This window comes from Bos javanicus, chromosome 11 (genome assembly GCF_032452875.1).
Source record: "Bos javanicus breed banteng chromosome 11, ARS-OSU_banteng_1.0, whole genome shotgun sequence".
In the NCBI taxonomy this organism is placed as follows: Eukaryota; Metazoa; Chordata; class Mammalia; order Artiodactyla; family Bovidae; genus Bos; species Bos javanicus.
Genome location: NC_083878.1, coordinates 68,977,552 through 68,990,954, shown reverse-complemented (window position 1 = coordinate 68,990,954; position 13,403 = coordinate 68,977,552). Strand labels below are relative to the sequence as shown.

General features: G+C 44.6%; 1 protein-coding gene across 6 annotated transcripts in view; it reads right to left on the bottom strand.

Moving 5' to 3' along the window:
* CAPN13 (calpain 13) overlaps window positions 1-13,403 on the bottom strand; it is a 106,430-nt gene that overhangs the window by 66,181 nt on the left and 26,846 nt on the right. For all 6 annotated transcript variants that reach the window (XM_061432928.1, XM_061432924.1, XM_061432923.1 and 3 more), the window contains exons 2-4: window positions 12,073-12,301; window positions 2,935-3,013; window positions 1,206-1,321 (exon numbers count right to left, since the gene is read on the bottom strand). In XM_061432928.1, the coding sequence (XP_061288912.1) occupies window positions 1,206-1,321; window positions 2,935-3,013; window positions 12,073-12,270 (393 nt within the window). In that variant the 5' untranslated portion in view covers window positions 12,271-12,301. The remainder of the gene's footprint in view (window positions 1-1,205; window positions 1,322-2,934; window positions 3,014-12,072; window positions 12,302-13,403) is intronic.

Sequence of the window (13,403 nt, the reverse complement as noted above, 5' to 3'; positions counted from 1 at the left end):
TATACAAATTATTTCAGATCAAAGTAAATCTCAGTGTGCTCATATTAAAAAGCTAGTATAACTCCAAAGAAAAACAACAAAAATCTGGAATCTAATTGCACATGTGATATGGATACAAAAATTCTAATAAATTTTTAGCAAATTGAATCCAACAGTGGATTAAAAGAATGGCATACCAAGTATGCCACTAAAATCAAGAGAAGGCAGAATTTTGCTCTTGTCACCTCATTCAAAATTACATCTTCTAATTAATACAGCAAAACAAAATAACTCTATAAATATTGAGACAAAATTATCTTTATCTGTGTATAATATTAGATAACTAAAAAATATCCAGACATTAATAAAGAAAAAATTAGAATAAGAGAATTTGATAAGGTGGCTAGATACAACTTAATATAAAAAAAGGACTAGCATTCTCTTTCCATCAACATATAGTTAGAAAAATATCTGAGAATACATTTATCAAGAAGGGTATGGAAGGAATATCAAAACATAACTATTACATTTTATTGAAGGACATAAACTAGTTCTGAATAAATGGAAAGATATACTGTGCTTTTGGAAAGGAATAATTACAATAATAAAAATGTGATTTTTCCAAATTAATACATAAATTTAATGCTGCTCTATTCTGCTTCATGGTGGCTTCTCTTTTTAATTAGATACAACGATTTAAAAATTCTCACAGAAGAATAAATGTGCAAGAATTGACAAGATAAAATATTTTTGAGGGAAAGATACTGAATAATGAAGGAGAACGTGTGCCACCAGCTGTTACAACTCACTCTGAAGCTGCTGTAATCAAAACAACAGGGTGTGGCACAGGACAGACAGACAGACAAAACCTCAATGAGGTACGGGGTCTTTGATCAAGAATTGTTTTCTTTGGCTGATTGTTTCTGCCATACTTTTTATCGGGTTGCCCAAAATGTTCATTCAGATCTTTCCATAAGATGCTATGGAAAAACCCAAATGAACATTTTGGCCAGCCCAATATTTACATGAAAACATGTTAACTCTTATCTTCCCTATGTGTTGGCAGATCCTGAGTTCAAATCCTTTTGAGGCACTAACACACATTAACTAACACTTATGTGTCTCTCCCACATCTCAGGCTGCTAGACCAAGAGAACATTCCAGACAGTTGCCTCCCTAGGCTCACAGAGAATCCCATTTAAGGAGCATCCCAGCAGCATACTTACCCGAAAATGGAAAATCCCCGCATACTGGTATGAAAAGCTTTGGTCTATGAGGATCTTCTGCAGATACTGTGGACTCTGTGTCAAGGCCCCCAGTGCTGCCAGGAACCAGCAATCTCCTGGAGGGGAGGGGGACGTAAGTCGTGAGATGCTGTTTGGACAGCATCCACCCCATGCACTGCTCAGAGTTGGCGTACCTCCTTCCAAATAATGCTTTTTTTTTTTTTTTCCTGTCTGAGAGAGGAGAACTGGGGGAAAGATTCACTGGGGCCAGTTCCAAACAAGATAGGGGTGATGGTGGTAGTTATGGAGACAGCGGTGGGGGTAGGGCTGGAGTAGTGATAGGGTTGGTGGTGTTGGTGCTGCTCTGATGGTGATGGTAGTGCAGTCAGGAGAGCCCCAGCCAAGCTGATGGGCCAGCTTGCCTTCTGATTCTCGTTTGGCCCAAGGTGCCCAGAACCAAAGTTACAGGAAATTTTGTTGCCAGCATCAGTGGAAATGGTGTGCTCTAATATTGGGGATAACAGATTTCTGTTTTTCTTTGCTAATATTTACTCAGTTCCTCCTGGTGTCGGGGCCTTTCCAGCCCATATCCAGGTTCTCCCCTCTTCCCCCTTGAGGGAACATAGCTTTGAGTTTCTCCTTGAAGGTCACTGTGAGCCCTTTTGAGTAAGCTCACCCTCTTCTCCTGAGTCTTCTCTCCATCTTCACACAATGGCTTGAATGCCCTTTCAAGTCAGGCATGCTGCTGGGTGCAGAAGCCACAAGGATGCCCTGGGAGAGGTCCCTTCTCCCGTCAGGAGGCTACTGGCTGGAGGGGACTTTCTCCAACACAGACAGCAAGCCAGGCAGGCTTCTATCAAATTCACCAGTTGAAGTCCAAGTGCCAGGGCATTAACTGGAAAATGACATTCTAAGGACGTAGAGCCTGCTGTCAGAGGGGTTGTGTCTTATTCATTTATTTGGCCGCACTGGGTCGTAGTTCTGGCATGTGGGATGTGGTTCACTGACCAGAAATCGAACCTGGGCCCCCTGCACTGGAAACAAAGAGCCCTAGCCACTGAACCACCAGGGGAGTCCCAAGGGTTGTATCTTATTTTGCTATGTCTCTGGGCTCCATGTCCACGTGCCCACCCCAAGGAGTCTTGCCCCCCACTCCTAGGGTTCAGCTCAGGGGTTTTGCATGGCCACACCTGCTACCGCCCATGGGCCTCCCTTCTCCTGCCACACTCAGGTCTCAGCAACAACTCCACCCTGTGCCTGTCCAGTGGGTTGGAGGGAGTCACACAGCTCTAGATTCAAACTCAACTCTGTCATGTATTGCTTTTGTGACATGAAAGACATTATTGTGTCCCTTGGACCCCTAGCTTCTGCATATATAAAATGAGGATGTTGCAGGGTTAATGAACTATTTCATGCAAAGTATCTAGCAAAGCCTTGCAGAAGTTCAATAAACATTTACTTCCCTCTACTCAGTGCTCAGACTAAACTCTGTGTATATTTTCTCCTTTTCTTTGACAATTCCTCTCCCTAAAGGGCTCTGCACACCCACTGCTAAGCTGATTTGCAGGCTGAAGGTCTGAGAATGAATAATCCAACCACAGCAACACTGAGGGTGTCGGCCTCTATGGGTCTGGGTGGGGGCACTTCTCTCCACCCACCGCTGCTCAGAGGTGGACTTTGGGCAGCCTGCTTCCATCCAGGGCCAAGAAGAAAGAGGTTGAGTTCTTACCTGCCTCTCCTTGTTGGATATCAAATCTGCTCGCACCTTCCAGGATGAAGAGAGGCTCTGATTTACCCTTCAATAAATCCTTAGAAAAGAGCAGGGGAAAGCCATGAGCATCTTTTATCCCTCTGTCTCCCAGTGTGGTACCCAAGACATCACTCTCCTCATCTTTGAGGAGTAGAGATTACTTTGTAAAGAGGTGTTTAGGATCTGAGTTAGGAAAGTTCCCCTCATTCTTCAGGTTTTATTGCTAACAGGGAGGCAGATGTCAGAGGGCCGTATGTGTAACTGCCCAGATAGGCAGTAAATGCATGGGCAGACTGCACGAGGAGATAAGGACCAGGATCCTACATCAAATGATCAGCCATCCTGGTCCCAACAGCAGTGTTTCATTAAGAGTCTATAAATAGCCAAGAAAGAAAAGGATGCATTTACTAGAGGAAACTTTTACAAGCATAATCACACTTTCCTTGTGAAATGTCATCTCTCAGAAGTCAGTATAGGCATTCGGAGCTCCAGGTTCAAGTCCAGCCACATGCGGTACAGGATGCAGGCTGTGTATTACTCAGGTCTTTGCCCACTCCCTGGCTAACACCCAGACTGATTCTGGAAGACCCCAGGCAGCTTCTAGGTTTTCCTGCAACCAGGAGCCCACAGGATTTCCTCAGCATCCTCTCTGTGTCCTGGATCTCCATTGCATGGATTTGCATGATTTGGTATAATTGTTCCTGTGTCATTTCTTTTCACATTGACAAGAGAGTTCCCAGAGAAAGGGGCTGCAAAGTGGAAAAGGATTCATCTGCTCAACAGCCATGAACATGTGGAGTCCTGTATCTTAGTGAGACCTGTCAGCCCTTCGTAAACTGCCCTCCAGTTTCCTGGTGGAGCCTCCAAGGGGCAAACAAAGGTGTGCGTGCCTGCAAACAACTCAGCCAGCCCACCGCACCAGGCCTCCTCCCACCATCTTCTCTGCATACAACTGGCCCTCTCTGATGACCACGAGGGGGGCCCTCAGGCCCAAGTCCTTGCAGTGGAGGCCCTGAGCTGACCCTCTGCCCTACCGTTGGCTGCAAAGAACTCGGGGTCTCTCTTAATACCAATAGGAAGGGCAGAGCTGTCACAGGGCCCAAGAGGGAGCAACTCTCCCAGTGTCAAAGCAGCTTGGGGTGCTTCAGTGGCTCTAGTTGTCCCCTCCCTTTCTACTGGAAGAGGGAACTCGAGATCTTAGTGGAGGCTGGCTGGAGATCCTCCACTCAAGGGAGTTAAAGAAGGTGAAGGTGTTTGGGTTTTGGCTCAGGTTTCTTGACCACTGCATAAAGAACGCTGCAGCTTCTTCGTCATTTATTCCTGGTTTACCACCCTGATGGGCAGAGCAGGGGTGGGTGTGCTGAGGGTCAGAAGAGCAGAACCTGGTGTGGAATCCTGTCTGCATTGTTCCTGGGGTGACCTTGAGCAACTTCCTTTACTTTGCTGAGCCTTGGTTTCTTCATATGTAAGAAAATGGCATCAAATGAGAAAGTCATGATGTCCTGGCTGCTGTGACCAAACCCTCGTGGAGGATGAGATGCCTCATTCACAGTGATCTCCTGATGGACTTGCCAAACAGGAGTCTTCATTATTTTACAAATGAGGAAGGATGTGAAATATTAGCATAGCGTCAGACAAGGGGCCTGTTCAATAAATATTGATTCCCTGCTTCTGTAATACTTGCAAAATTAAAAAGACCACACTCATGGATAAACCTAGTGTCTCCAATGCATTCATTATGAAACAAGAGAGAATAAAAACATGATTTACACAGTCGAATTATAAAATAAAAGAAAGAAAAAAGAGCCTCACAAATATAGGTGGGAGAAAATGATAAAGAGAACAATTGGTGAATTACAAAATAGAAACATAGCAAGATCAGCAAATACATTGTATTGGGGGAGAAGGTTTACTTAGACCCAATCTTTGGCTAATATGGTAGAGAATCTTATTTCAAATAAAATTAGAAATCTTGTTTTAACAATATAAAAACATGATGTAAAATTCTATACTAATCGGTTTAAAACATACTGAAGATTGTTGGACAAAAATTAATATGGCCAAAAATGATCCAAGTTGGTAAATCACCTGAAAATCAATAACCTTGCTATAGTAGTTTTTAATGATTAAAGAATATCTCCCTAATATCTCTGTCAAGGCTTCTACACACAATTTTGTTGCTGAGTTCTCTCAGATTTTCAGGGAATAAACAATTTCTGTGTCGCTTGTAGTTTCAGCGTTAGGAAAAAAAAAAAGAATCCTGTCATTGTTTATTTTAAGAAGCCAGCACAGCCAGGATGCCCAACCTCACACACACACACACACACACACACACACACAGAGATTGATTTCACTTATGGAAAAATACTGAAATAAATCCCTGGCAAGGGAATCAACAATAAATTATACAGCTAACCCACTATCATCAAGTAGGGTTTGCCACAGAAATGTAGGATGCCAGGATGGATTCCTATCAGGATATCTGATGACATCAAATGACATTTACATAGGCCAAAAGAAAAATAATTGCTCTCTTTCCAGTAAATGCCATGAAGGCATTTCATAAACGCACAGATTTTTCTGATTTACCAGAATATTAAAATTAAAAAACTGAAATTTTTGCCAAGTAGGAACAGAAGGATACTTTAATGTTTTGAAGATTAAATGGCAATTATTTCAAACCAAAAATCAGTCATCAACATCAAGTTCATGGACAAACACCAGAAGTGTGTGCATCAAAGTTGGGCACAAAACTAGCATTTTTTGTCTCTTTTCCTGAGCTACCCGTTCCTTCCTCACCCTGGCTTAAGAAGGGTCCTGGGCAATCCCAAAAGAGCAAAGGTAGGAGGAGACAGAAATCATACCCAGAAGCATTTCAGTCTGCTGGGCCGGCTTTGAGACCAGGCCCTCAGAGAAAACAGGTCAATATGCTTGGAAGATAAAAACCCTCTGGCCCTGGGCAGGTGCCCTGGCACTACGTGGGCCGGGTGCACTATGTTTGCAAGGGAGTGTGACAGGACTGGTGATGGGCAGCTTCCGCCCCGGGAGTGACTCAGAATCACCCACAAGTTTTGCAGATATACAGGCTGCTGGATGTCGCCTTCCCACAACCTGTATTCTGTAGGTCAGTGGAGGTAGAGTTCAGGATCTGCATAGCTCCTCTGGTGATTCCGAGGCTCAGCAGGGCAAGAAGCAGGTTCAGAGAGGCTGAGTGATTTATCCTAGGTCACACAGGAGGCAGGCTGTGCATTAGACACTCCACTCACACAGTGCCTTTGCTGTGGACCACACCAGCAGGCAGGGTCTTCAGTGTTTTCTGATTCTGTGACATGGATTGACCCTTTGAGGCCTCTGCAACATCATCCGTACAGAAGGAAGCTGTGATGGTTCATTTTATGTGTCAATTTGACTGGCTCACAGGGTGCCTAGATATTTGGTTATACATTATTTCAAAGGAGTGCTTCCAGATGAAATTAGCATCTGAATCAGGGGACACAGTAAAGAAGATTGCCCTCCCCAATGTGGATGGGCGCCATCCAATCTATGGAGGGCCTGAACAGACAAAAGGTAGAGGAGGGGAGAATTCACCCCTTCTCTGCCTGACTGCTGCCCAGGGACTGGGGATCACATCATCAGCCCCATTGGTTCTCAGGCCTTCCCACATGGGCTGCACTGTACCATCGGATCTCCTGGGTGTCCAGTTTGCAGATAGCAGACTGTGGGATGTCTTGCCTCCATAACTACGTGTGCCAATTCCTCATAATAGATGAAGCCACAGGCTATATCTGTGCAGTTACTATTGGTTATGTCCTATAGGAGATCTTGACCTCTCCCCTCTCTGCCTCCCTCTTCCCCTCTGCATCCACACCCACACCCATATCTGAAGTGGTATGACATCAGGCACTCCCCTGCACACATCCTTGGAGGTGTCTTTCTAGTGTGGCATCACTTCCTATGTTCTGGACGGTGATTCCTGTGTTCTTTTCAAGAGTTCCTCATGCCCTGCCCCAGACAGTTGCTGCTCTGGGATGGGGAAACACCAGGCTTAGCATGCTGGCCTCCAGACACAGCCCCTTTCAGCCAGTGGCCAGAGTTCAGGCAGGGCCAGGTGGCAGCGTCACTCCCTCTTCTATTTTTTACTATAGAACTTTGCTTTATTGGAATCAAAGTTCTTTGGTGCTGTGCTAATTGTCTGTTGCCTTCTGTTACCTATTGTTAACCCCTTCCTTTCTGGGACAACTTATGTTGAAACCAAGGTGAGTCATATCTAGTAAATGGTCCTTTCGGAAACTCTGCTCTGGTTACTTGGAAGATGAATGTTGTCATCTGGGTAAGTGATATTCTGGGCTTGCCACAGGCCAGAATCCACAGTGGGGCTGGGTGCTGATCCCTGAACCTGTTTTGGGCCCACAGCCCTTTCTTCAGTTGTGTAATGAACATGTTTTCCACTAAAGAATGAAGACAAAGATGAAATTTCAATCTCTTACTCTGACATATTGGTGACTCTGCTGTGAAGATCTGTATCTATAATTCTTTGCTTTCCAATATGGTAGCAACAAGCCATATTGGCTACTTACATTCAAATTAAATTAAATCCAGCTCAGCTGGTAAAGAACTCGCTTGCCAGTGCAAAAGACATAAGAGACATGGGTTCAATCCCTGGATCAGGGAGATCCTCTGGAGAAGGAAATGGCAACCTATTCCAGTATTCTTGCCTGGAAAATTCCATGGACAGAGGAGCCTGGGGGCTACAGTCCATGGAGTCACAAAGAGTCAGGCATGACTGAACATGCATATACAGCCTGATATATTGGCAACTCTGCTGTGAAGATCTGCATCTACAATTCTGTGCTTTCCAATATGGTAGCCACAAGCTATATTAGCTACTTACATTTAAATGAAATTAAATCTTCAACACCTCAGTCACACTGGCCACATTTCAGTTGCTTGACAGCAACATGTGACTAGTGGCTCCTGTATTTGCAGAAAGGACATTTCCATCCTCGCAGAAAGTTCTTTTGGATGGTGCTGATCTATTGAATGAGGATAATATCATCTGGGCTTCCCTAGTAGCTCAGATGGTAAAGAATCTGCTTGCAATGCATGAGACTTGGGTTCGATCCATGGGTTGGAAAGATCCCCTGGAAAAGTAAATGGCTACCCACTCCAGTATTCTTTCCTAGAGAATCCCATGGACAGAGCCTGGCGGGCTACAGTCCATGGGACTGCAAAGAGTCAGACACCACTGGCGACTAACATACACACACACAATATCATCTACCTCAGAGGCCTGTTATGGCAACTAAATGAAATGTTGTGTGTAAGGTGCTTAGATTAATACTTAGCATTGAAACATGCTTGATAAATGGAATTTGATACTATTCATGAGATAAAATTTTTAGAAGAAAGTGACTCTACCAAATTTAGTTCGAGGAAACCTCATGTAGAGTCTCTGAGTACAGGTGTAATTCCCAGCATCGTCTTTCCTGAGGCTGGGGTTGCAGGAAGCATTGAGGAGGATGAGGAGTTGGGTCCTTTCAGCGCCTTTTGCTCTGGGCACAGTCACCGGCATTTATGGAACCTGACTGCCTGCTGGTCGGGGGAAGGGAGAGTCTGGGGAGTGGGTTGCTGATTCCTTAAACCCAGCTGAAGGAAGCAATGGGAGGAACAGTAGCAAAATGGATCAGGTTTAATTGTTAGAGAGAGAGGAGATAAGAAGAACGAGTGAAAGTGAAGTTGCTCAGTCGTGTCCGACTCTTAGCGACCCCATGGACTGCAACCTACCAGGCTCCTCCATCCATGGGATTTTCCAGGCAAGAGTACTGGAGTGGGTTGCCATTGCCTTCTCCGAAGAAGAAGGAAGAGGTAGACAAAACGAGAGAGAGAACATAAACTACAGGAGAAACAACTTTTATTCTTCGTGTAGAAAGCCAAGCCTAGTTTCATGTCCCTGACTCTTGCTCTGTTGTTGAACCTACCAAGCCTGAATGAGTACTTGAGGTAGAATGATACCCATGCTGGTTTAGCGGTTGCCTAGAGTATGATGCTTTCCCATTGTCTAGAAAACACAGAATGCAGAAATGGCCTAGGGAGCCTTGGTGCCACCTCAGCTGCTATATAACTGAAGTTTAGGGGATGCAGTCAGGTCGGCACTGAGCAAGCTTTAGATTGGGAGGCACCCTTCTAATAGAGATAGACAGCAGAATGTGAGAGGAAAAGCACGCTGCACACTCCCTGCCAGCCTCCTCTGGGCTCCCCAGATGGTTTCCTCTGACCCACATTTCTCCTTAAAAGTCTCTGCTGAAATTAGCTGAAGACTGAAGCTGAGATGACTAGACAGTGAAAGCCCAAGGAATCCTAGGGGATGGCCCCTGTAGCTGCTATGCAATGCCATCCCTCTCAAATTAATCAGAGTAACAATAACTAGTGTTTAGTAAGTTCTTACAATGTGCTAGACAATGTTCTATGTATTGTCTTCATTTATTCCTTAAAATAATCTTGTTAGGCACTGGCACCATTTTTATCCTCATTCTTTTCACCTAAAAAAATGAAAAAATGGGCAGAACATAGACAGAGATTGATTCCTGGTTACTCAGACAATGCAGGAGATTCTACTGATGCACAAGGTACTATTAGTAGCAAACAGGAGCCTAAAATATAATATGAGGAAAAGTGCAGTATGTGGGGGGCTTCCCAGTTGGCTCAGTGGTAAAGAATCCACCTGCCAATGCAGGAGATTCAGTTTCTATCCCTGAGAAGATCCCCTGGAGAAGGAAATGGCAATCCACTCCAGTATTCTTGCCTGGAGAATCCCATGGACAGAGGAGCCTGGTGGGCTGCATACAGTCCATGGGGTCGCAAAGAGTCAGACACGACAGCAACTGAAGATGCACGCATGTAGTATGTGAAGTCAGAAAGTTTAGTTTAAATCCTGCTCTTTCCCTAACTATGTCACATTGTGCAAGTCACATCACCTGTCTGAACCCATTCCCTCACAAAACTGGGAAGAACAAAAAACAGAGAAAGAGAAGACGTATGGAAAGCTCTGAAAAATACAAGTGTTCAGTGCTGCCAGTTGCGATAAGGGATACAAAGAAATATCAACATATACATTTTAAAAGAAATGTGGGAATGAAAAATGATCCCCTGGTAGAGTTTTTGGATGGATAAGCTTTGGGGTGAGAAGAAGAATGGGAGTAAAATGTACTTGGCCCTTGGCTGCCTCTACTATGGGTTCCTGGAATGATTCTGTGTGAGTCATTTCATTTCTGTTTGCCTCAGTTTCTCCTTGACCCCAAAAGACATCACAAGTTGAGATATTGTTGGAATTAGATAAAAAACTCAATCCTTTCTAAATAAAAATGTTATAAATTCTTCAACACTATAAATATAGTCTCACATCTATTGCTCAGTACCTTGTGAAAAAACAACATTCTAAAAGAATCTCATCTGAAAATAACAAAGGGGGGGAAATATAATCCTTCCAAGCTTTAAATAGAGTTCTCTGCTCAGTTCTCCTTAGGAGTGAAGTCCAGAAGGGAGTCATTGTTGGGGACTTATTGCTTCTTGCTGGTAAGCTGGATCCTAGAAGTTTGAAGCACCCTCATCTTAACTAAAGCGAAGTCGCTCAGTCACGTCCAACTCTTTGCGACCCCATGGACTGTAGCCCACCAGGCTCCTCAATCCACAGAATTTTCTAGGCAAGAATATTGGAGTGGGTTGCCATTTCCTTCTCCATCTTAACTAAGCAGCATCCTAAACCCCATCAGATCCCCACTCACCCTCGCCTTCCCCAAAGCTACAAATCAGTCCTGAATTAGGACAAGAGATGGTTGCTGCTGCTGCTGCTGCTAAGTCGCTTCAGTCGTGTCCGACTCTGTGCGACCCCATAGACGGTAGCCCACCAGGCTCCCCCGTCCCTGGGATTCTCCAGGCAAGAACACTGGAGTGGGTTACCATTTCCTTCTCCAATGCATGAAAGCAAAAAGTGAAAGTGAAGTTGCTTAGTCGTGTCTGACTCTAGTGACCCCATGGACTGCAGCCTTCCAGGCTCCTCTGTCCATGGGATTTTCTAGGCAAAAGTACTGGAGTGGGGTCAAGAGATGGTTACTCCAGGATTTATGTCTTGTTCTGTCATCAGAAAACCCCTATTCTGTGTAACCTAACCTGGCTTCATTGAGTGTGTTCCACAGAGTGCTTGGCGTTTCATTCCCATTCAGTAACGCTAGTGATATTATAATCATTAGCTTACTAGACATTATACTCTGTCCTCTTGTTTTAGGTTCTGCTGTCGGCTTTTGGAAGCATGAACAGGATGTTTGAGCATCAGTGCCCTCAAAGTGGCCCTTAGCCAGGTCCTTTGTATCATTGAAAATGCCAGCACAAGAATGTTTAGTGGACTGAGAAATTTCCCTTGGAGCTTCATGTCCTGAAACTGAGATAGTTCTAGAAAAGCCAAGTGGGCTCACTTGGCTGCAAGGTGGAGTTAGTGGTCATCTGTTGGGGTGGGGGAGTCAGGGGGTTTGAACATTGCCACAAAATATTTCTTTAATTTTATAACTGATGTCTAAAACTCTTTTATAGGTGATCAGCCTTTACAAGACTAAAAATACAAATACATGTGAGAGAGGCAAGGCAATTGTTGAAATTCATCCTATTGTACAAATGATTGACATGTTATCTTCCCTTTGAGTAAATTCTAACTAGGAAAGAAAAAAGAAAAAGACAGTGATACCTGAACAGAATAAAGAGTGATGAACACTGACAGAGGGGCTCGTTTATGGAGATGGAAGAGACCCTACAGCTACTACTACAATCCTCATACCTTTGCTTCCCCATTTTTTATGTGGGAATCCTGAGACATGTAACCTAGTGACATGCTGTGTTAGAACTGGGTTAAAACCCAGGGGTCCTGTTTCCTGGTATAGAGTCTTTCCATCCCACTGTGGATGCAACACTGTAGCTGAGGGGATCAGATGAATTTCAGTCTCCTTCCAGTTTGGTTTGGGCCAGCCCTGAAAACCAGGTTTCAAGCCCATCCTTTCAGTGGGAAGTACCATGGGAGACAGTCAGAGAGCCCAGGAGCTGGGCATGTCCCAGGTGGGGAGTTTCACTCACCTTTGGCCGCATCCAGCTTAGGTTGGAGAGGTTTTTTCCCTTGAGGAGCTGCAGACCTATGGAATAAGTCTCGGCAGGGAATGTCTCATCCTCAAACAGCAGCCCTCTGTTTAGGCAATGATCCCGCAAGGAGTAAAAGTCCTGCTCCTTGAATTTGATGATGGGGGTCTTGGCTGGAAACTGCTGGTTGTGTGCCATGATTCTTCCTAGAAGAGGTATCAGATCTTTCCTTTTGGGTGAGAAAAAGAGGTATTTTTAGGGATAAGCTGTCAAGTACTTTGCATCATGGATGTGAGCCCTGGAAGGCATTCAGATGTCTGCCACCTTTACAAGTGAGACTGGAACCAGGTAAGTTCTGTCCCTGTGGACCCAGCCAGTTGGTGGGGGGCAAGCCCAGACTGGAATCCAAGAAAACTTCCTTCTAGGTCAGTTTTCAATCTGCATACCGAACAGCTTTTCAGGATGCTCTTACATGCATGAGAGACTATTTGTACATTAATGAACATTTATTGAGTACTGACCTTGTACCAGGCACTTTTCTGAATGCCGGTAATTCAAAGATAAATATGACATGATATTTATCCCCTGGAGGCTCGTTATCAAGTGGCAAAATATATTAGACATTTCAACAACTAGCTATCGTTCAACAGAAATGGTCTACTTAAAAATGTGTAAAAAGTCCTGTGGATATAAAGAGGAGGAGCTAGGAACTGCCAAGAAATGTTTCTCCCACGAGTTCTCACCCGGCAATTGGCCTTGGGGGAAAAGAATTTTCCAGGTGGAGAACTGGTAGGTAGATTAAAAAAAAAAAAAAGTCCCAGGACTTCCCTGGTGGTCCAATGGCTGAGACTTTGTGTTCCCAATGCAGGGGGCATGGGTTTGATCCCTGAGGAGAACTAGATCCCACATGCCACAACTAAGACCCAGGATAGCAAAATAAATAAATAAATAAAAATTTTTAAAAAGTCCCTCCAGTGTCCCAAGTAGCAAGTATGTGGAGGACCAGGAGTTGGATTAGAAAGGTCATGGGTGTTAGAGGGAATGGGATGGGCTGGAGGGTCGGTGGAGTTGGGGTTGGGGATAATGAGTGTTACCAGACAAGGCCAGGAAGGTAGGTTGGAAAGCTGGATTGTTTTTGTTTTATACCCTTCAAGTGCTGCAGGGCCATTGAAGATCCGTGTGTGGGATTACGGAGCAAGTTGGAGGCTAGGTGGCGGAATGGAGAGGGTCTGAGACAGGGCGGAGGTTGGGAGGCTGCTGCATTTGTCCTTGGGAGGGTCAGTGTTATGGCAGTGGTCATAAAGATGGTGGAGAGAGAGATTCCAGAGTCA